Source organism: Empidonax traillii, unplaced genomic scaffold (assembly GCF_003031625.1).
Source record: "Empidonax traillii isolate 1590-97213 ecotype Southwest subspecies unplaced genomic scaffold, ASM303162v1 scaffold605:size788243, whole genome shotgun sequence".
Lineage (NCBI taxonomy): Eukaryota > Metazoa > Chordata > Aves > Passeriformes > Tyrannidae > Empidonax > Empidonax traillii.
In genome coordinates, this window is record NW_020955798.1 from 537,894 (window position 1) to 562,193 (window position 24,300).

General features: G+C 39.3%; 1 protein-coding gene across 1 annotated transcript in view; it reads left to right on the forward strand.

Annotated features, from left to right (window-relative positions):
- BEND2 (BEN domain containing 2) overlaps positions 1–21,196 on the forward strand; it is a 22,678-nt gene extending 1,482 nt beyond the window's left edge. Inside the window, exons 2-12 of the mRNA XM_027898581.1 lie at positions 3,783–3,929; positions 6,216–6,376; positions 8,418–8,489; positions 8,675–8,749; positions 11,454–11,558; positions 13,548–14,061; positions 15,258–15,458; positions 16,292–16,428; positions 17,040–17,253; positions 18,350–18,553; positions 20,424–21,196. Coding sequence (XP_027754382.1) covers positions 3,783–3,929; positions 6,216–6,376; positions 8,418–8,489; positions 8,675–8,749; positions 11,454–11,558; positions 13,548–14,061; positions 15,258–15,458; positions 16,292–16,428; positions 17,040–17,253; positions 18,350–18,553; positions 20,424–20,635 — 2,042 coding nt within the window. The 3' untranslated portion in view covers positions 20,636–21,196. The remainder of the gene's footprint in view (positions 1–3,782; positions 3,930–6,215; positions 6,377–8,417; positions 8,490–8,674; positions 8,750–11,453; positions 11,559–13,547; positions 14,062–15,257; positions 15,459–16,291; positions 16,429–17,039; positions 17,254–18,349; positions 18,554–20,423) is intronic.
- Positions 21,197–24,300: the final 3,104 nt, after the last annotated feature.

Sequence of the window (24,300 nt, forward strand, 5' to 3'; positions counted from 1 at the left end):
GTCCAAGCGTGCTTGGCCCCGGCAGATGAACCTCAGGATTAAAGGGTGGGCTCAGTTCCGCGCACACTGTGTCTCACCTAAAAAATCCAATGCGCAGGCTGGAAGGTGGAAAGACCTTCCCCGGTTCTTCGTTCGCGAAGAGACTGGCCATTATCATTATAATCCAAATATGAGACCTAAAGCCACAGGAAATGTGGTTTTATTATATCTCTCCGTAGTAAACGGTTTGTATGGCCTTGACATTTGGTTCTGTTGTCTTAGTTTGTTTCAAATTTCACTCATGCAAATTCCAACAACAGCATTCTAGATTAACTATTGTTTCACTGTTCAGAGGCTGTTGATAAGCATTTTTATCTGTGCTAGAGTATTCTGTTGTCTCTGATCACTGACAACCTATCTAGATTAAGGACAAAACTGTCAGAAGTATGCTAAATTCAAGGATGTGACTTGAAGTAAGTGCAGTCAGGTTTTTTTCTGAGTGCTGTATTTAAGCATCTTTGTAAAATCTAGTTTGTCTTACACATAGCTTCCATGGCTGGCTATTGCATCTGGGACTACTGAGATCATCATTGCAGACATACAGAGATGTGTCTAACTAACTCTTAGAAAATGAAGAAAACACACTGGGTTTCTGTTAAAAGTTTGATTTGGTGATTTTACAAGCAGCCCTCCAGGAACTGTGTAGTAGAGGTTGGGATAGCATTTAGTACAAGTTGGTGCTTTCAGCTCTCTTACCCACGTCCCTTTACCATTCCATACTTGATGGTCACCTACATTTCTGTTTCTGCAATAAGTGAGAGCAGTCATCAGGTAATGTCTGACTCAGTACAAGTCCTTCCTCATCCCACTGTCATACGTGATATATTTAATTAGTAACATACTTGGGGAAAGAAAAATAGTCTGTCAGCTTGTCTTCAGGCTTCAGCTGATGCATCAGATCTGGTTGTATTTCTGTGCTCGTAGCTTAGCTTATTGTAGTATGCAGAAATTTGCTTAAAACTCTCAGGTGTGTCTGGGGTGAGATTGAGTTAAAAGCCAAATGATTACCTAAAGCTGTGATGGGATGATACTAACTCTGAAAGGCACTGGTGTCCCTGGACTTCTATTGTGTTGGTTCACTTTTTTTGTGTATGTTAGTGTAAGTGCCACATGATAAAATAGAGCAGGATCTGATTGTGATCCAAGTTAATGCTAGCTGTCTTTCCTTTTGTGGGTTAGTTTAAATCCACCTAAATTCATTATTTATTTGAGTAGGGTTGCTTTGCTTTATTAGTTTGTGTAGGTAACTCATAGTTGCTCCAGAGGTTTTTTTTGCTTTTATGTTTTTGTTTTTAACTGCCTTTGAAAGAGTCCAGGTTTTTTTGTTGTTTGTTTGCTTGGTTTTAGTATTTCTATATGTTTAATACCAACATCTTTCAATCTTTATATTATTTTAGAGAACAAATAGTTCTTTCTATCTGTGACTCTCGCTGTCCTGTCTGTGGTGTCACTGTATGTATGTCCCAATTTTATTTATGTTGTAGTTTGTATTCATCTTTCATTCTAACATTTCCTTTGCCTGTATGAGAGCAGCTATGTTCAGCAATGAGTAGTGGAAATTAAAAGCCCTGGGGATGAGAAGAATTTTGGCCACCATCTGAGAGGTCAAAAGTTTTGAGGGGCTAATGCTTGTGGCTGTATTGCTTTTGCATTATTATGGAAATGTGTTGTAATTAATTAGATTTGGTTGGGGATTTTTGCGCTGTTTTAATTGAGGTGGCTTCCCTTTCTGTATTTTCCTGTTTGGTTTATATTTATGCTCTGGCTGTGAGTTGCTCTAGCTACCGACTTTGGAAACACTTTCTGCTCATAGTCCACTGCACCACTGAAATTCTGATTTTAAAACTTATTTCAGGGAGAGTGGTAGAGGGGAGACTGAGCTTTGTGTTCAGTTTAAACCAGTTATAGAAACTCTCCTGACTTCTGATCATACTGGCCTTGCTTTAATCCAGATTAAAGGAGCTGCTTTGACTTTGCTGTGTTTTTGCTGTGTGCTGGTTCCACAGAATTTTTCCCTCTTTTATACCCATTGCTCTGTCTGCTCTGTAGATTTGAGTGGCATAGTTGCTGATCAGGTAGGCTTGTTTGGCTGCCTTATTTCCTGTTGGCCAAAGTGAGGCATGAGAATATACAGGGAAAGTCTGTACTTTGAAGGGTTGCATAAATTGCATACAACATGTGTCACCTCCTGTATTTAGGGATAGAAGGATGATTGCAGGACAGAAGAGGCCCAGCTGTAAGTAGGACATTTGTCTGGCCATGCACTAATCTGGCATACTGGCTAGGGAAGTTGCCAGAGAGGATTCTGATCCCTCCTGCTTCATTGCAGATGCCCTTTTCCTGACTCTTCCTTAATTCTCTCCCTAAGTAGGTAGAATACTAAATGTTTGTCAACAAAAAAAAACTTGTGCCTGTGAGGCAGTTAGTTAATTCAATGCATGCTAACTCCTCATGTGAGCCTGCAATGAACTTCAGTCAGTGAATATCACTGAGGTGTTTTGCTAAAAGCTGCACCTAAATTAAGTTCGTGAGTAGTCCCATTGTTAATTTTCTATGCAGCTGATGAAAACTGGCCAAGAACTGTTCTTAGTTGCAGCCTCAGCAGCATATCCTAGTTTGTATCCACTCAGCTAAACTCCTTTGTGCAGGTCAGCTCTGCCCCAGGTAGCTTTTTGGCTTCTGTCACAACTAAAAACAATGCTGCTGACTGTGTGGCAGTAGATGAGTGTTTCTGAGCAGACCCTCAGTTTGGGCAAGTCTTTCTTAATCTGATGACAGCCAAATCCAAACTCTGCCTTTGTTATTTCTTTTGGATTAGATTAGGAGTATTGGCCAGAGGGAAAACTGAATGACCTGTGGAATTCAGCTTTATTGAAACAGAGAGCAGGATTTGGAGTGAATTGGAGAGTAAAAGCCCAGACCGCTATTACATTCAGACAGTTCCGATTCATTCCTGGACCTCGGTCCATCCTGTGCAATGAACAGGGTAGAGATCCTGTGTTACATAGAGTGACATTATGCAGCCAGTCTACTGGCTGAATTTAAGTTTTATTTCCTAACTTTAGTGCTTATGGTATGGTTCTTTCCATTAATTTGTTTCATGAAGAATAAACTCCATTCCTTTAATGACCCTGTCAAAAACACTGGATCAGCGATAATAACTGTAATACAGTTATTCTGAAACCAGGACATTTTTCTCTTGATGTAGTGTGTTTATTTGGAAAAAGTCTGGTAGTGCAGATTTGCCATTCAGTGTTCCTGTACGACATCTCCTTGACAGCAGATGTTTGGTTTGACCTGAATAACAAATACAGAGTTAGGATTTGTAGACTGATTTGTTTCAAGTGTATTAAGCAAGACTTATTTATGAAAGCTTAATTTGGTCTGGAAATGTTGGTATTTTTTTCATACGCTTGAAAGTGTAAATAACGGACTTGGTAGAAGTTCAACTGGCTTATAACTGTTCCTTTTGAAGCTGGACACTACAGGAAGAATTGGGTGCTAAGTAGTTTCAGAAATCCCACCAACTAAGCAATAGTAAGCTGCTTCCCTTCTAGTGAGTGTTAAAACCTCAGTGTTTGTTTTTAAAAGTGACTTTGCATTTAGTCACTAAAGTGAAACTGAATTTAAAATAGTCTGTGGTACAATTGAAGTATTGCTAGATGTGATACAGGCACTACAGTTGTTATCTGAAGTGCAGAGTAGTGTATTTTACCCATTTTTCTTTCTGCATATGCTAATAGATTACATATGTGTGAAGTCTGAAGATGATGTTGAAGCAGTGATTATGGACCACGGAGAACACGGATTGTCTACAGAAAGCTGCATGTCAGTTGAACAAAACTGTGAAGCAAACAGTGCTATTCACCACGTCCGTCAACTTGCCTATGGTAATTACTGGATTTTTTTATTGGCAGTGTAATAGTTTATGGCTAGTTTTAATGCTGTGTGTTCAGTGCTGCTCTGGAATGCTTTCTATATTGACCATACCTTTAAAACACAATTTATTAGAAAGCTACTTCAGAGAAATTGCTTGTCAATGCATTTAAAAGAGGTACTTTTTAGTTATTACTTTACAGGTCTTTATAAATAGTGAACCCGCTAAAATATTTTGTATTATGTTATATGTGATATATTACATTTTTAAAAGACAGTTTTTTACTTACTTAAGAAGTAAATGTACCTAGGAATGAATTAGGAAGTAATTTGGAAAATAAATGTCATGGAAAAAGCTAACCTAAAAAATTAGAGTTTTAGATAAACTGCTCAGTGTAATTTAGTACTGGAGATACTGATGCATAATGATAGTAAGATGGTCGTTTAAGGTGATAAATTATTAGCTGTAAGTAGCCTTTGGTGATTGTCTCTAATTCATCGTATTTATTTTAACATGCAAGATCAAAGTCTCTCAGAATCTTAGCCCATGCTTCACTGGCCCAGACAAAAATCATTCATAGCTGTTACAAACATTTAGTAATTCCAGTAGCAGTACTGTGCCAGTGTGTTAATCCTGCAGCCCTTCTCCTTTCAGCATGTCCTCTTGGTTGTGTTGGTGTTGGTCCCACAGAGCGCTCTCTGTCATGTCCTGGGCTCTCCATTCTGGAGGTGCTGAGTGCTAGGAGATGAGTGCTAGCTTGGCCTGTGTGACAGGCATAGAGGCATGAGGTGGTCTGGGAAAGGAGGCAAATTCTGGACCTGATTGGGGGAGAGTAGATAGGTTTTAATCTTCACCTTATGTATTTTTATTACCCAGTTATTGATTATGATTTCAAAATTATGTTTACTAGTTAAATCTACCACAGATCTTGCCTAGATTGTATCTGCCACCTTGGCTGCATTTGTCTGGGCTTTTAATGCAAGGAAATTTTTTTCTTATTTGTGATACTGGATATATTTGTACTTTTCTGTCCTGCCCCTGGCCCTTCCTCTTCTGCTGCATTGAAGAAATGCAATTGTCGTTGCTTTTCAGTATTTCTCTTAGCTTGTCCTAGTCTCATGGGATTAGTTTTCTCATCACTTCTGAGATACTAGCCCTAGTTTCCAATTGGGACGTGAAATTAGTTCCATTATTTTGCTAAAGTGGTAAGAAGTACCCATGTTACTTTTCTCATGCAGCCCCATTTATATTGAAGGAATTTACTGTAGATGTCCACAAAACTTCCTCACCATACCTTTTCAGCTTGGCCTATGCCATCTGAAAACTTCATCATGGCAGAACAGTATGGTGGAGACTTGGTGTTGCCTTTTTATGCCAGTGCTGCTCTTATTATTTCCAAGGTCTTGTTCAACTTCTTTAACTTTACTTGTGGTTTAATATATTCTCTTTTCTATATCTTGTTATCTATATAGTGCTTGGCCCATCTGTAGCTAAAATATATAGCACTCAAGGGGAAGTAGTTACTTTTGTCTGTTTGTTTTTCCTTACTCCGCTCATAAGAGGATTTTATTTCTTTTTAAAAGAGCTGCTATAGCCCTTTCCTGAAAATCTGAGGTAGAAACCTGTAACTGATGTACAGACAAATTTGGCAGTAGAACCCTTTCTCTTCACTGTGAAAATCCTGTAACATTCTTCCATTCTGGCAGGTCTGGCAATTGTGTGGACTTCAAAAGAATTAGCACAGTGCAATAATAAACTGGTTATGGCTTTTTAACTGTGCTGGGTCCACACATGGAGAGGTGGAGGCATTCCGTGTATCACTTAGGAATAGTTTGTGTTTGGTAGTCCCTGACCTGGAGCAGGTCTTTTTTGTTGCACAATGTTTCAATGTCGAAACTGGGAGGAACCCCATAAATGTAGGGGAGTGACTGCTTAGGATTGAATAAATGGGAACTGTGTTTTATATAGTGAGTGTATTGCCTGAATTTTCAGGGAGCTGGTTTTGTTGGGGTTTTGAATTGGACATGGAAATCAAGAGTGAAAAGCGAGGCAGAATGAAATGGAGGCTGGAGAGAGTTTGGAAGAAACAATGTGAAATTGAATTTATCATTTCAGATCTAAATGAGTTGGATTAATAAGTGTTTGAAAATGTGCCACTAAACAAATTTTAAATAGCCAAGCAGTTTAGAAGGTAAAAAAAAAAAAAAGGAGGGGTGACTGTGCCTGTTTTTATTGTAGTAAAATGTTAAATGCAGTGGGAAATTTGCTGATGTGCTTTGCTTTCTCTTCACTTTCCCAGGAGGCGAAGGCTTACCAGTGCTAACTGATCAAATGGCGTCACAAATGAGCCGTTCTACGATGATGCAGAGAGGAAACAGTCACAGCCCTGAAAAAGTGGATTTTGTGGTTGTGCGTAATAAAAGAAAACGAATTTGTCCTACTGTAGTGGAACAGAACGTGGTATGTTTCACCAAGCAATAGCCCTCGGTTTTGAGGCCAATTTCAGTGTTATTTGGAATGTCATTTTTCCTTCGCTCTTGTATGATCACTGGATGACATCCCAGTGAGGAAGCTAGGTTGGATATCTATGCAGTGCATGGATGCTTCTAGCGAGTCTCCAGCCTCTCATTCTGCAGTCTGTACACACATTCAGGGTTGCCCTGCCCCAAATGCAGAATCTGACACTTGTCCTTGTTAACCTTCATATGATTGGTCATTTGTCCATGGTTGGTGATTCGTCCAGCCCTCTGATTTGTCCGGATCTCTCTGTAGGACCTCTCTGGCTTCAAGTGAGTCAGCAGCTCCTCCTAGTGTAGTGTTGTCAGCAAACTTAGTTAGTATTCCTTCTAGTCCTGAATCCAAGTCATGTATGAAGATGTTGAAGAGCACAGGGCCCAATAAATAAAATAAAAATCTTGTTGATCAGGTAGTAGATGAAATTAACCAAAGTCCAAAAGCAGAAAACAGTTGACAGACTCAATAATTTTCATGTTCCAAAGCTTTTTAGGAACAAGGCTGTTTAAACCACACCCTGTGGCAATGCTGTATTTAAAAGTCCTTCTGAGGGTACCTTCTGCCAGTTCTAAACCAGGATGACACCAATATGAGTCACCTGGAGCCCAGAGGAGCCCCACTAGTGACAGGTCACCAGTCTGATGTTCTGCCATTCACTGTTACCCTCTGTGCTCGACCCATGAGCCAATTGCTCGCCCACCACAGGATGTGTTTATCCAGCTCTGTGCTGGACATTTTGTCCAGAAGGATCCTATGAGAGACAGTATCAAAAGCTTTACTGACATCCAAATAGATTACATCAACTGCCTTCCCTTGATCGACCACATGGGGTCACTTTTTAATTAAAGGAACTTTACTCTGACAAGCAGGACTTTCCCCTCCCGCTGGCTGTGACTGATGACTGCTTTTGTCCTTCAGATGTTTTTCAGTAATTCCCAGATAGTCTTCTTCATAATTTTACCAGTCACTGAAGTTCTGCCTGTTATAAACAAAATAAAAGAAACACCCCCCCCAGCCTTCCTTTTTTAAAATAAGACCTGAATAGTTAAAAAAAATAAAAGAAAAAGCCCAGAAACGCCACCAGCAGACTCATTATATCTGCAGCATATGGTGGATGGGAAAGGCACCCATCCAGTAAAAGAAAAATGTCAGGATTGTCCAGGTGGTGGCGCCATTCTTCTTGTATAAAAGCAATTTACAAGCAGTGAGAAAATTGTCTCTTGACATTTTTTACAGGTTCTGCTTGCAGTTATACCTATTGAGATAAGCACTTTTTTTTTTAAATTTTTTTTTCAGTTTAAAAATATATGTGAAGTCTCATAATTTAGACTCATATTAAGAGTTCTTTCCCAATTTAAATGATTCTATGATTAAATAAGCCTGGCTGTACGGTATGTGTAGTTAAATGAGAAAGTTCTGGCCTTAGAATAAACAAATAAAAACACATATTATTTTATACATATATATATATATATCTGTGTACATATACACACAGTCCCTCCAAACACTCAGCTCAAGATGAGTTCCAAGTTCCAGTTATTCTGTTGTTGTACCATGCCAAAAATACTTTAAGAAACCAGAGGTCTGAGGCTCTGCTGTGGCAAACCCATTGTCAAGTCAATAAGGAAACCTTGTCTGGCTGTGAAAGTGGGGTGTGCAGGGAGTCAAGCTGGGCCCCCATCAGCTCACTGGAACCACCCGCTGCAGAGGGGCTTCAGTCCCAGCAGTGAAGGTCTCTGGTGGTGGGAATGTGACTGCCAGAGTGGTTCCCATATGGTCAGATAGGAAAGTTTCCTTAACGCAGCAGTACATAAATAAGATGACTGTGTTGAGTCTTGTTTTCTTGGGCTCTCTTGTAGCCAAGGGGCGGGAATATAACTACAACTGAAAGTTTCCGAGTTGGATTCCTAGGTGGTTCTCCCCGCAGTTTGTATTTTGAATACATTCATTTTTCAAAACATTACATGCTCTTTATGTTATTTCCCAGATGAGAACCAGGGAAGAAGAATATGAAGATAGTGACAGCGTCATTTATGAGTATGAACCAGACTATGAACGTGTAAGTTAATTTCCTTTTGTTTGCTAGACTTTGAAAAGCTGCTTTGGGGTGTGTGTTTCAGGGTAGGCTGAAGTAACATGTGAGATTTGAATTTGGGATTTATTTGCCTAATGTGATATCCTAAGCCTGTGTATATATTAGTAGCTTACACTCTTGTTTTGTTTTGTTTTATTTCAATGAAAAAGGAGAGTATTGTATCTGAAGCTTCCTATGCTGGATATGAGCAGATTACACTTATGGAGGTCCTCAGTTATTGCCAGGTATTTTTTTTCTTTATATCTGAAATGTCATTTAAACAACTTTAGTTAAACTTCAGGAAGATTTATATTCTTTATGTGGCAACCTATGACTGAATCCTTTCCAGTTATTCACTTTTTAGCTGCCCACTTTAGTATTTTCAATGAAAAACTAATCTCCTTCATATTATCTGAACTTTTTACACCATAGCTGGCAAGAATACTTTACAAATATTAAGCTTTAATACAAAATGTAAACTCTGAGGATTTACTGGGAGGACCTTCACAGTAATGGGAAAGATATGACTATGATACATAGCCAGCTATTGAAAGCATGTATTGCTTGCCAAAGGTGTGCCAAAATTCTTAGAGTGTTGTTTTTCTGAGTTCTGTCCTTTTAACTTCGGAAGCAGTAGAATGTGAGATTGAAAATAACTGCACTGAAAGTTAAAAGCACCTCATACTTATGCAGATGAGCACTTGTGTGACTGGGGTCACAGTATAGAGTGAAAGACATTCCAGCCATGCTTTAGGGAGGTCAATTTGTGAGTGGCTTTTAGCCAAGTGTGAATGTCTTGTTAGTCTCCTTAAGCGATACATTCAGGAATGTGGTGGATGGAGGTTGACTGTGAGAGTAAGACTTGCCACCAGTGTTGGAATGTGTGCTGTAACAAATAGCATTAATGAGAAACTGTAGCCTCTTTCGCTGCCTACAGGCAGCTTTCCATCTCCTTTACTCCACTGTTATCCCCTCCTCCCAGTGACTCTGCACTAGGGCTACATGAAGCCCTTTTATAACATCTGTACTGAGCTCCTGAGCTTTCTCTTGTTTAGACTGAACAGTCCCAGCTCCCTCAGCCTATTCTCATAATAGGAGAGACATTCCCATCCCTTCATCTCCTTCATGGCTCTTCACTGGACTCTCTCTAGTATGCTCAGGTTTCTCTTGCAGTAGGGAGACCAGAGCTGGACTCAGCACTTGACATGTGGTTTCACCAGTGCTGAGCAGAGTGGAAGGATCACCTCCGTCATCTTGCTGGCAATACTTTGCCCAGTGCAGTCCAGGGTACCATTCTCCACCTTTGTTGCAAGGGCACACTGCTGGCTCGCATTAAACTTAATCAGGATCCTTAAAAGGGTGAGGAGATCCCAGATCCTTTTTTTGCCAAGCTGCTTTTCAGCTGGTGGTCCCTGGCATGTACTGGTGCCTGAGGTTGTTCTTCCCCACGTACAGGACTTTGCACTTCCCCTTGTAGAACTTCCTGATGCTCCTATCAGCCCATTTCTTCTGCCTGTTGATGTCCCTCTGGATGGCAGCGTGACCCTGTGGTGTATGAGCTGCTTCTGCTGGTCTGGTGTCATCTGCAAAGTTGCTGAGGGTGTGCTCTGCCCATAGTCTAGATCATTCATGGAGATGTTAAAGAGGACTGAACCCAGTACTGGCCCCTGGGTAGTCTGCTAGTTACTAGCCATCATCTAGAGTTTGTGCTGCTGGTCATCCACCTCTTGGCTAAGCCATTCACCCAGTTTCCAATCCATGTTGTTGTTTGCTCATCCAGCCTGTATGTCAGCAGCTTATCCATGAGGATCTTACGGGAGATAATGTTCAAGACCATCCTCCGATCCAGGTAGACAAAATCCACAGCTCTACTCTGATCTAGCAGCCCAGTCATTTCAAGGTAGAAGTTTATCAGGTTGGTCAAGCATGACTTCTCTTTGGTAAAGCCGTGCTGTAACTGCTGGTATTCTTGTCATTCATATGTCCAGAAATGGTTTCCAGGATAGCTGCTCCATTACATTCCCAGGGATGGAGGTGGGGCTGACTGGCCTGTAGTTCCCTCAGTCCTCTTCTTTGCTGCTCTTCAAGATAGGAGTGACATTTGCTTTCATCCAGTCTTCTCCCATTCACCGTGGTTGATCAAAGGCTGTCGAGCATGGCCTTCCAATGTCATCAACTCCCTGAGCACTTGTCAGTGCATACCATCAGTCCCCTTGGACCTAGGTGTGTCCAGTTTGCTTAAGTATTCTCAGACCAGACCCTCTTATACTCAGTGTGTCTTCCTGTTCTCTGGAACCTGGGATTCTGGAAGGCCAGTCTTGCTAGTAAAGGCTGAGGCAAAGGTGGCATTGAATGTGTCAGCCTTTTCTGTCTCATTCAGCAGCAGGCTTGCACTTGCCCCTACCTACAGAAGTCCTTCTTCTTGTCTGTGGCATCCCTAGCTACATTCAGTTCCAGTTGGGACTTGACTTTACAGACAGGATTTTTCTCAATATTTCCCATTGGTGATAGAGAAATCAATATTTCAGTGGCTGCCAGTAAGGCTTTTACCTCTGTATTTGGAAACTTATCAGGACTTAAAATAGCGTATCGTAATACCTAATGTGCCTTAGAGCTTGTCAGAAACTTATCAGTGTATCATAAAACATGAAAATAGGTACAAATAAAATATCTGCTGGAAGCAGTAAGAGCAACCTTCAAGTGCCAGCCATGTTAGAGTCACAAGAGTAAACTTCTCTGAGAATTCTTTTTACTGTAATATTTACCATTGTTACTTGCATTTTTTGTCTAAATTGATTTTTGGTATGATTACAGAATGTGGATATTATCTACAGATCTTAGGCAGTTTTAGGGAGGGAAATTAGCTTTCAACTGAACTTTCTGGTTTCTTCAGGTTTAGTTTGGGTTCTTGTGAGACAGCACTGTTTTCACTCTTACATTTATCGACAGGCCATGTATGATGCCATTCAGAAATTGGATAAAAAATTTGACATGCTTCATCGAAAGGTCTCAGAAATGCAGCATACTCGTGTAAAGCCACTGTTGCTCAAACCTGTGAGTATTAAAGACCTAAGACATTTATTTTTCCTTTAATTCACTCATCTCCTCTGATGCTTATTTAAGAAAACAATTCACTAAGATTAAAATTAATAACAAAGTAGTAGACTTAGAATCTATTTCAATTAAATTACTTGAGATTTCTTACTGTCCACCAGCTTCTCTCTCCTGTGTTGTTATTGACTGGTGGTCACAGATAGGCAGTGGCCCCTGTCAAATCCAGGATGCTGTGATAGATGCTGGAAAATTCTATTTGTATTGGAATGAACAGAAATTAATTGTGTAGGTACATCTTTTGCTCTTGCACCTTTGCAACATGTGATGTGCTGTCTTACTGGTTTCTGCAGTTTAAAAGAATGTTTAAGCATCAGTCAGGCTGGTTCAGTGACTGATTTTTAGATCTCAGCAATGTGTTGTCATATCCATTACAGTCTAGAATTTATTATTTTCCTTAATAAAAACACCTTTTTCAACATTTTTAATAAGGTTTGATATTGAATACACGCTATTCATTTTGTTCCTAAATGGTCAATCCACTTTTAAGTAAGGAGACACAATGTTAGTACTTCTAATAATGCTCTTTAAAAGGAAAGCATAACAGATGATTTTTGAAGAAGGTCATAAAATCCATAATGACCTTTTTTGTCAACAATACTGCTAAGCTTTTAATGTGGCAGAGGTGATGCTGCTGTCAGATGTCAAGACAGCAGTAAGGCCAGTTGCTTTAAGGGTGGGTAAAAGCAATGAATTGCTCGTGCATGTCAGCTATCAGTAGGATACTAGGTTTTATTTGGAATGTGGGGTTTTTCATGTCAACTCCAAGCTTGTACTGTCCACATGTCCAAAACCATGAGATCCAGGGAATAAACTGATCTTGTCACCTACATATGAACCCTATGAGACCTCTGTACTCTTACTCTCCCCTCTGATCCTATGGGATGGCAGCTGCTTTAATGTTTGGGTTAAAAGTGACCTGCACTGCCTTTTTTTTTTTTTTACAGGGTTTTATCACTATAAGCTTGTAAGATGCAATCTGCCAACTGTTTAAAACCAACAAAAATGCTGTTGGGTTTTTTAATAGCTGTACCATTGTTGTATCTTGAAGGGCTAAGTATATAAATAAGGAAAGGTTTGTGGTAAAGGTACTTTTTTATATCATATGAACTCCAAAAGCTGGAAAAACAGCCAGGCTTTCAGATACATAAGCCTTTCTTCAGGTCAGAGATTTTTTTAATGTTACAATGGTGAATATAATGGGATTTCTGTAAAGAAACAAACAAACCCTCCAAAAATTAAACAAAATAAGAAAAACAAACTCACGTGTGTCGTCTACATTTGGTGGCTACTGACATGTGTTTTGAAGTAGAATACATGCTTTAGAGGTCATATGTTTTTTAATAAAAGTACTCAAAGTGGGGAAAAACTTAGCCTGTCTCTCAGTTTGTCTTAGTTTCTTTGGAATCTTCCACTGTAGATGAGATCTGAATGTTTAATTTTTTCATCTAGCAAGTAAAGAGAGAAGAGAAAGTGAATTCTTTTCTTCTTGTTTGAAAGGAAGCTAGCATGGCCTAGCGAAGACATACCTTGAAAATTCATCATGGGTCAATGGCTGAAAAATTTTAGATTTTATTTTGCCTATGTGCCTTTTTATAGAGCATCTTTAAGACCTTTACAAAGTTTTTCTCATTATATATTTGTCTAGAAAGCAATTATGCCAGCACCGCAGGTGGGAAAAAATTGAGAAACATTGAAGCTTATCAGATAAATTCTTAGTATTGCAGCTACAAGTGAGAATAGACGAAAGTGGAGACAAGGCTAAAAAGTAATAGCTCTGAGTTAATAACAGTGAGTACTTCAAGGGATAGTATGCTGCCAATAGCGTAATTGCTAAAATTTAGTTTTCCTGGTTTGCTAAAAAATAAAAATAAAAAATGACCAGCTGTGTCTAATTTAACCTTTTAATTGTTTTCTGAATCACGTTTCCAGAAACCAGTTGGATTTACATACAGAAGTTCCAGTCATTTGCCCCAAGGAAAAATAAGAGTACAAAAGTCCATGGAAAGGGACTTAAGTCTTCATCTCTCTTCACCAGGCCAGGGAAGGCGTAGTCCAATTGTAAGGGTTCCTTTACAAAATGGCCATGCTCAAGTCAATTCCACAGTAAAACATGCTCAGCAGAGTTTTCAGTTTGAATCACAGCAGCCTGTTGGTAGGCAGAGCCCACCACTCCCCACTATAGTTTCAACACATTCATTGCATTCATCATACACAGCAACTAATGAGATGCCTGACCTTTCACCACAATCAAATCTTGCACCCAGTATTGTGGAAAGTACTGTCAACGTTGCATCTTCACCAGTGGCATCATCAACAGTGCCAGCACCATCTGAGCCCAGTCAAGAAAATAATGCTGTGGTAGAGAACTGCAGAAACGCATCTGGGGATGTGAATATCAGTGAAGAGCTACCATCTTCCTCAGTCTTCATTGACCCTAGCCTTGGTGAGTTCCTTTGTAATAAATATTCAGAAACAAAGGCTAAAAAACTGCTGCTAGTATGAAAAAAGTATGCCTGAAGAAATTTAATTACCATTATTTAGCAAAAATAAAGGAGCAGGACTGGTTGACTGACACACATTTCTATAATGGAATACTTGTTAAAGCTCTTGAGAGAAAGGTCACAGGAATGTTTAATATACCAGAGATCACTTAAAAACCTCTGCAGTTCACATACAGTTGCATAGACTACTACAAGCCTTTGATTTACAGTAGGTGCTTTGGGTTCTTTTAAGACTAGACCCTCTTTTTCTCTCTTGAGACACTTGATTTAACCTTTTTTAACCTCTGTATAATTCACACGTAATGGATGTGTGTTATCCATGTGTTTAAAAAGGCAAAAGAGATTGCCACCAAAGCTCAGTGAGGCATATGCCTGTAGACACATTTTAAGAAAGCAATTTACCTGATCTGTGTGAAGGAAATACCTGTTTTCTTCTTGAGGAGGATTTTATCAGTGAAACATCGTTTCTATGCTCAGATCCTCCAGTGTTTGGTTTATTTCAAAATGCTTAATTCCACAGAAAAATAATAATTCCATGGAACATTGCGTTATAATAAATATGCACATATAAAAATAGCACTGTGTCTTAAAAACTAATGTCTTTGTGAAGCATAAATGCCCTGAATTATGTGGAAGGCTGAGCTATGAGAGTTCTGTTGCTTTTGGTCTGAAAAATAAGTTCATACAACTGAAGAACTGCATGAATAGTAGGTGAAATACTGGGGTATCTATCTCCAAATTTGTAAACAATGTATGTTTTTGCAGTACCATGTATGGATATGCCTCTCTTTATGAGTCATTGTCTTGAAAACATACAAGGTATCTGCACCTGTGTAAAATAGGCCAGGCTGAATATTGTGGATTCTTGGGTGTCTAATGTATCTTCTTGGGTGTTTTGATTTCAGTTTGTTATGTTGGTGGTTAATGTAAATCAAAAAGATATTTCTGTTACCTTTCCAATTTAAAGCTGCTTTTGCAAGAGCAAAGATAAGTAATAATATGTAGTAGAATTAACCATAGCAAAGAACATATTCTGAGAGTACCATAGGGATCAAGAGAAGGAGTTTGAAGAAGTGTTCTCTTTTTAACAAGTTGTTTGGGATTTTTTTTTTTTTAATGTTTTTTTGTTTTACAAAAGAGTTTGTTGGTGACCCAGTGAGAAATGTGAAAGTTCTTGGAAACGATTTGGTGAAGGCTCGGCAAAAGACTAAACCGAAGTACGCCGCGCGCCACCTGGTTCGTGTCCTGTTCCCCAAGAAAACACTGCTATGCAGCGTTATGGGAGCGAGCGCACGAGGGCGCAGGACATTGGATCCAAACAAAATTGCTGCAATAAGAGGTATGTTACCTTCCAAAATGTGCAGATTTACTTCTTTAGCACTTAATAAAGTTTTTAACTTACAGGAAGTCTTTTTGTGTATGTTTGATAGCATTGTCTAGCAAGTGAGGAACAGATAAATGCCATAGTGGATGTGCTCCACTCTGCAGTGTCTTTTTGTTTTGAAAGTCTTGCTTTGTAATTCTCAGTGTTTGTGTTTCTTCAATGTGAATAAAACAATTTGAATTTCTCTTGGTTTTGTGTACTCCATGTTCATCAGTCATGCTCACTGTCTCTAAATTTTTCATTGCAATTTATTTTCTGGTTTTGTGTGGCATGGCTTTTGTGGGTTGGTTTTTTTGGTTGGTTAGGTTGGATTTTTTTATGGTCAGGGTGTACTTGGGACAAACATTAACTGGTGATTTTTAAATATTCTTTCTCTTAAGTTCACTTCTGTGGATTGAGAAATGGTAAAGATTGGGAGGGTATTATTTTCTTTAAATGTCAAGTCATTTACACAAATCCCATGATATGTATGTGTTAAAGGGTTAAAAGAGTGAGATTATATAAGATGTGAAATGGCTGCGACATTACAATGTCTCTGTTCTTTGTGGGCTGTTTTTTATTGTTGTTTTTGAAGGGTTTTTTGAAGTTAGTATGAAAGATCACACGTTTCCTCTAATTCTACCAGGAAATGCTTTATATAATAAATATAGATGGAAATCTAAAGCTTGTAAATGGAGAACAGTAAACATGAAGCATTTCTTAGCTTGCTTTCTCTTTGTAGATTAGGATACTTCTAAATGCTGGTTTATGTCATGAAGCTTAAAACATTTTCTATATTTTATATGTAGAATTTCTGGCAGCTAACTTTCCAACCTATGATTTGAGTGAGCATGGAAAAGATTGGAAAACCTGTATCACAAATGTCAACTCTATGATCCGCTGTCTACGCTCTGAAACAAAAACAAACTCAGGAGGTTCTCTGAAGGTGATAATTTTTTAAGTACTAAGTTTGTGCATTTCCTCAGATTGATTATTTGAACTCCTTATCATACAAGTGCTCTAATTGGAAATTCCTTGGGTTCTGCCTCTGCGTTGCGCATCACATGCCTGCTGACTTTAGCGCTAGTTCCATACAGGGATACTGGAAGCATGTGCCTTTCTCTTGCTCTGCCTCTTCCCACTCCTGTGTCCAACGTTCACTTAAGAGATTTTTAAGCATAGGATATGAAAATGAAGGCACTGCAAATGTTGCCCAGAAGTAGTGTCAAATTTCATTGAGAGGTTAAACATGTAACTGGTAGCACTGTTTTCATAAGCTTTTCTTTCAGATACATCCAGCCATGCCTTTATATTGACTGAAAAATAACTCTCAAAACACCTGTCACTCCATTTACTTCTGCTTCTAAAGTGCTCTTTGCATATCTCTGAATATTTATTATCTGTTTTGCCTGTTATTTTCATGATAGAAATTCAGGAGTAACTATATTGTAAATATCTGAAATCTAATTTATACTAAATGGGAAATAAACTGGAACACTAATTAGAAAACTGGTAGGCTTCTCTCGGTGCATGTGCTAACCTCATTTAATGTTTCAGAAGACAGCTGAAGGGAAAGAAAAAGTGACTGATGCTCCAGATACATCTCATTGTGTAGATTTAAGTCATAATGAAGATAGTGGAGGCAACTCACAAAACTGTCAGAAAATGACCAGCTCCACAACTGACACTTCACGGAATTCAGGATTGGATAAGTTTCCAGAAGCTTTCTACACTTCTTCAACCAGGAAACAGCAGTCTTTGGAACCTATGGGTAAACTAAGAACTTTGCATTTTCTGGAATTGTTTGTTAAGTTTTAAGTGGTCAGTGATAGACAAAAGATGATACTGTAGGTGTAATTACGTAATAAAGGGGTTTTCTGAACTATGTGACTCTTCTCTTAAGGCAGTCAAATGGTATATGTATAGTAAGTCTTCAAGGGAGCAAAGAAGAACATTATCTTGCTAATAGAACATATGTCTGTCTGTATCTACCAGTGTCCTGTAATGCATATGTGCTGTAAGATTGGAAAGTTCATCTTAAGATACTCTGTTTGGTTTTCCTAATTTTTTTCTTTTATTTGGTAGATATGGTACTTTAAAGGAGTAAGCTAGCTCAGAACATCTATGGAATGGTATTGCAGTTTCAGAAGAAAGAACACCTTTCTGTAAAACTTGACTCTTTAGGACAATAAAAATCTTAAAGCTACCATTATATTTTTAATGAAAGTAAAATATACTTTTACAATATACAAATTCATTGCGAAAAAATCCATGTATAGCGTGTGACGCTTAGAAAGTTTCAAGGGAAATGAGCTGAAATTAGTTGCCCTTGGAAATAATTTATTTGCCTTGAAGCACTTTGGGTCTATATCAGATCTGCTTCTGCACCCAAAATTTGCTAGTCTGATCCCACAGACCTCCTCATTTTTTTTTTAATGTTTGGAGTGAATCGGATTGAAGTAGTTATTTACTCTTTTTCCATTTCCATTTACAGGATCTTAGTACCACTGAAATAGCAGAACTTTTTTTTTACTTATGTAAATGGAATGGCATAATCTTTTCACATGAGATGAAAACAAGTTAGAAAAAATCATTAATAATGCAGGTTACATTGCTAGCATTGCTGAAGACACATCAGAAGTACTGTTAAATGACTGTACAACAGTCAGGGTTTTCTGGCGACCTGGACATTTGTCTGCAGTATGTTTCATATTAGCATTAGCTGTAGTGTTACAATTCTGCTCTGGTCTTTCCAGACAAGTGGAGTAGCTTCAGGTGTTAGTTTTGTTGTAACACAGCCACTTTGAAGCATGGTTGGCGTTGGATGAGTAAAATATCTTTCTTCCCTCCTTGTTATGTTTTTTTAGAACCTCTTGGGAGCCCATGGCGCAATGTCCAGTTGCCTTTCTCAGTCATTTATGTAGCCAAGGGGAAGACACGGCCGGAGCTGTCAGCTCGCTACCTAATTCGTCATATGTTCACTGAAGATGTGCTGGTAAAAAGCAATGTATATGGTAGTCTTGATCGTGGCATGAGCCCCCTGGATTCTAACAAAATTAATGCTCTCAGAGGTAAGAAAATCTCTGTTCAAATGGTAATGTGGTGAAATTAACAAGAGTGATTAACTTTGTATCCTACAAACAAAACATGAAACTTGAGAAATTAGTCCGTGAAACCATTCTGACAGGTATTAGTGTCAGCAGTGAAACAGATTGAGATGATGAAGATGGAGTTCTATTTTATTAGCTCAGGAAATTCTCCAGATCACCAACATGGTTCATATGAAAAAAAACTGTTTCCATGACACTGCTTAAAAGGGCAACGCAGTGGGAGATGGAAGCAGTGGAGGACATCTGGGATAATTTCTTAATATAGGGGGTAGATGATGCAGAGGTGTCATGCACAGCAGGTTATGGTGCCCTTCATGAAAAGGTTTAATGTGTGATAATTGGTGGCAGTATCGCCTGGGGAGACTACGAAATCCTGGACCTCAAGATCATAAGTAGTGTAAGAGGTCTGCATAGGTTAGGAGAGCAGAGTTTCGCTTACTTGAGAAACTATCAGGTGGAACCTTGTGAGAGACAGCTCTAAATAGGAGAGAAGCTCATGCAAGTTGACAGGTCTTTAAGGACAGCATTCTGCAAGCACAAGAGAGTCCATCCTGACAGGAGAACTGGTAGAGCTGTGGGGAGACAAGTTTGGCTAAGCAGGGAATTTATAACTGAGCTCTGGAGCAAAACATTGTTTATAGAGGTTAGAAACAAGAAGAGTTTATGAAGTGAAACTTAGTAACTGTTGTGTTTTAACCCGTCAGGTGGCTGAACACCACACAGCTACTTGGCCACCTTCTCCCCTCCTGTCCTGTTCCCCCTTCCCACCCCACTGGGATGGGGGAGAGAACTGGGGAAGGGGAAAAAAAAACAAAAAAACAGGCAAAATATGTGAGTTGAGATAAAGACAGTTTAATAGGAGAGAAATGTAAGGGAAAATAAAAATAATTAGATTATGCAAAACAAGTGATGCACAATGCAGTTCCTCACCACCCCCTAACTGATGCCCAGCCACTTCCCAAGCAATGACCCCAAGCCAGCTTTACCCCTAGTTTATATGCTGAGCATGAGGCCATATGGTATGGAATATCATTTTGGCAGTTGGAGTCAGCTGTCCTGGCTGTGCATCGTCCCAGCTTCCTGTGCCCCCCAACCTGCTTGCTGGTGAGATGGTGTGAGAGGTTGAAAAGGCCTGGACTACTTAGAAAGAACTAAAACATCAGTGTGTTAATCAACATTATTCTTATCCTAAATCCAAAACACAGCACTGTACTAGCTACTAGGAAGAAAATTAACTCTATCCAAGCTGAAACCTTGCCTGGGAATGTGAAATAGTGTTGAGAAAGCCAAAGCTCACCTAAAGTTGAGATTTGCAAGGAATGTCCAGGACAGCAAGAAGAGCTTCTTCCACAGCATTACTGTGGGATAGTGCTCACTGAGTTAGTAAGGTTGCATATTTAACTAGTAACCTTCATCTAGAAGACACTCTTAACATGATATTAGGATACTATGGGGATATGATTTAGTTTTAGGTAGTTTTGCAAGAAGCAGGGAGTTGTACTCCGAGCCATATGGATCCCTTCTGATTTGTTCTGTGATTCATCACACTTTTTTGCAACATGCATTTCCTAACAAATCTTGGAACTGCTTGTCCTCCATGTTTGGAATCTAGGGAGCTTGAAAGGGTTATTAATTAAGATCCAGACAATGCATGCTAAGAGCTTCACAGGTGTGGCGTGGCTGCCTCTCACACTACAGCATTAAGTGTTAATAAAGTAGAGCAGACCTGTTTTAGTAGCACACACTTATTTTGACTTAACTACATCCAGAGAGAGTATATAGCTTGCATAAATAATTGATAACTCACTATTACACACTTGTTTATTCTTAGACTTCCTTCAAGAGAATTTTCCATCCTTTGATCTAAATGAAAGTGGATTTGATTGGAAGGCATGTGTGGCTGCCATAAACAGCACAATCCGCAGTCTCAGACATGAGCTTAAAAAGGCTACGGTTGGAATGCGCCAGAGAGCCCTGGCAGGGCTGTCATCGAGTGCAGAGTCCTCCAAGGAATCCCGCTTCAGTAAAGCCAATGAAAAGTAGCACTTGTCATGTCATGGATTGAAGCCTTCTACATCTGTCTTGAATCTTAATTCATCAGGTTTTTATAAATTCTATGTAGAAGCCTGTAAAATTGAGTTGTCCCATTAAACTGAATTGTCGGCAGTTAATAGTATGGCTTCATGAGACCAAAGTTAGCAGAAGACTTGGGAACCCTAACTCCCTCTGTAAGTAGCATTTGTGCTCCTCAGAAATTACTTTCACTGTTCCCTGTAGCATTTGCAATGTGGTCTATCTTAAAAGCATCTTTTCATGATTCATTGAATCTGAAAGATTATTCTGATTAGAAAAGACACACTGTGCATCAGGTCAGCAGAAGCAGATGGAAAAGAGGAGAAGAAAGAATGGTCCACCCTGGAGGATGAATCATAGCCAGCTAAGTTATCTAAGTATGTGTGAGGAATGAAATTTGCTTTGACAATTGGATATTTTAAGCAAAAATATCAGAAAGGAAAAATATGTTTAATTGCATTTAGTTAACTTGTATCTAGACTTGATCTTGGAGGTGTTTTCCAACCCTAATGATTCTATTTGCCTCCTGTAGCAGACAACCATGTAAGTACAGTTGGAGTAGTGCTTTTCTCTGATTTAGCTCTACAAAAGGGCAAAAAAAGCACCTAGAACAAACAGTTCAATATTTGGTTTGTTTTTCCTTAATGAAATTTAAAGATAATACTTCTTCAGGATCCTGAACTCCACCATACGGTTTCTGTTACGTGTTTTTCCAGCATCAGGCACTGTCCTCCCAGTGTCCATGTACTGGCAGATTGGTGTGTGAGTTTGCCTTGCCACTTGCATCATGTCTGAGCACAGTCCCAGATGTCCAACTTTTTCACAGAAAGAAGCAGCTCAGAAGACTGGCACAGAGAACCGATTTCACCTCTGAAATGTGAGGCAACGGTGGCTTCCAAAATTATGCCTATGTACATAGTAGAACTGTCTTCTTCAAGGCAAAGATTTCATAGTTTATTTGTTAGCAATAGGATAAAACAGTGAAGTTTATTTATTCTCACTTCTGTTCATAACAAACAGGCAGTATTTATTATATATAGCATAGGACTGGTTTTTAATTGTAAATTAGGATATGCAATGGCCTTATGAGATATGAAATTAGTAATTTAAGTTCCCCCTGCCACTTCCTTACAGAAGTCCTCTGTATGAATCAAGAAGTAGGCTGAATTTCTGATTTTCTTTTTTCACTAGAAATGTACTGCAAATTTGATTGTTCTGGTGTGCTACTAACATTTTTCTGTTACTGATCTATACAGTAAGTATATGCCAAGAACTTTGGTATGTGTAGATATTACTAGTTCAAAATGTTAGAAAAAGCCAAAAATGCTTATATTTTTTCAGTAGTTTTATGACTTTTTTTCACTAGAATGATATATTTATTTAATGATCTGTCTGGCACTGAAATCTGTAAAGTGTGGTGCATACCTATTGCTTCCATATTGAAAAGAGAATTGAATAGTTGAATCAAAGTAGAAATAGTTTTCTTATTTCTGTTTTAAATGTATCAATTTTTGCTAACTTTTATAAGATAAAATTACAGTATTTTGCTGTTAGCATAAAGTATTTTACAAATAAAACCATCACATATAGCTCCTTGACTATGTATGTGTGTCTTGAGTATTTCTTGTTACAAAAGATCTACAGTTCAAATACAGTTTCATCTGAAAAGATTCTTCTGATCTCCTTTAAAAACCCAGGGCTTTGAGATATCTTCTGATTGAGGTGAGGTGATTTCTAAATTTAGACTGCCTTAACTGATTCAGTAAACCAAAGCAAACTCTTCTGGACTTGACTTCTCATTTACAGCTGTGTATGAGCTCTGTAAAACAGAGATTTCCACAAAAGCGTAGGAGTTCAGTAAAATTTTTAAGAAAGTCCTCTAAACTGAACTGATAAATTCTTAGTAGATGAGGCCTTATTCATACAGTGGGATCAGTTCCTGTGTTAGTCCTTATTCAAGGAATAAAGCAAGGCTGGGAGGCAAACTGTTCATTTGAAACAGAGTTCACGTCCAGGTGAGGTGAGTCACTGCATGCTCACGGCTCACAAATTAATGCAGTTGTTCACTGCACTTTGTGTCAGGGAGAGCTTAATGTGAGGGAGAGCAAGCTGAGGCCAAGCAGCAGTGCCATACCATTTCCAAAATAGTGCTGTGGGCTGGGCTGGGGTGGTGGCTGGCAGGGACACTGCCCAGGCTAGAGGAGACAAGGTGACCAGTTTGCAGCAGCAGAGCCATCACTGCAATGTGGGTTTGAGTTTCATGCAGGACCCAGAACTGAGAAGGACTGGAGACATGACTATGAGCGGGATGCCCTGGTTCCCCTGCCCAGAAAGGGGGGGTTCAGGGGACGGGGCTGGCACAGCCAGCCCACAGCATAGCCCTGCACGGATGATGGCAGGCAGGTCTTGGCACGGGTGGCCAAGAGGGACAGGACCAGGCTGCTCAAAGCACCTAGGGCCTCTTGGTACCCTCTTTGGGCTCTGATCCAAATTTTTGCAGGTTTCACAGCATGGATGTAAACAACCTATCTTGCAGACATGTTCAGCTTTTATAGCCGGAACTCATCCCCTAGAACAATATCAATACTTGCTATTTTCTTCAGGTGTTTGTTCAGATCATTTGATGGAAGTGCTCATATGATTTTAGAATAGGCTGTAGAAGTAATAGATGTTTGTGCCATTCTTTATCTGTATTTTTTATGGATGTGGACATGATAATTTTGTAGTTCTCTGGTACAATCATTGTTTTGTTTTGTCTTATATGGTGCGATGATGTCTGTGCATGAAGTGCAATGAGAACTGCTGACTTTAAATGCCATCCCAACTACAGGGTTATGTAAGTATTTAACTTACAACTTCAGCATAGATTTTTTTGGTTTTTTATTAGTCCTTCAGTCTTCGCCCTCAAGTGGTGAGGTGACGCTGATCATACTACTCCATGAAATTCACTTCAGCAGTGGAAGCAGGGCTTCTACTCAGGGGTGGATTGAAGGGCTATAGCACCACCTACCGAGAGCCAAAAGTTTCTCTTGAGAAACTGAAAACCTCCCTGACTGAAACAAACATGAAGTTTCCTGACAGAATGACGCATTTCTGAGAATTTGATTGGTGCTCTCACTGAAAATTTGAAGTTTCACTTTTAGCTGAGCTTTATCCTTTTAAGCTAAGTCTTTCCTTTTAAAAATTACCTAATTTGAGTTGGGATTGTTTGTTCAGTGAGGTGCTTTTTTTGTTTTAGTTACTTTTAGCATTATCTGTAAGTGTTTAGCACAGGGGGCTGTATCTCTGAACATCCTCTCCTTCCTTTCTTCTTCCCCTGGCTTGTATTCTGAGCATGACACCATGCAGTGTGGGATATTCCTGTAGTAGTTGGGATCAGCTGTCCTGGCTTATGCACCCCCAGCCCTCTCTCTGGTGGAGTGAGGAACAGAAAAGTCCTTGACTGTGCAAACACAGCTCAGCAAGAGGGGAAAATGTGCCTGCATTATCAGGCCTGTTTCTAGCACAAGTCTGAAACACGGCCCATACTAGCTACTGTGAAGAAAATAAACTCTGACCCAGTCAAAACCAGCACACCCATGTAGGAAGAAAATTCCAGAGCCATCAGCAGGCAGGCAGAGGCTTGGAAAACTCCC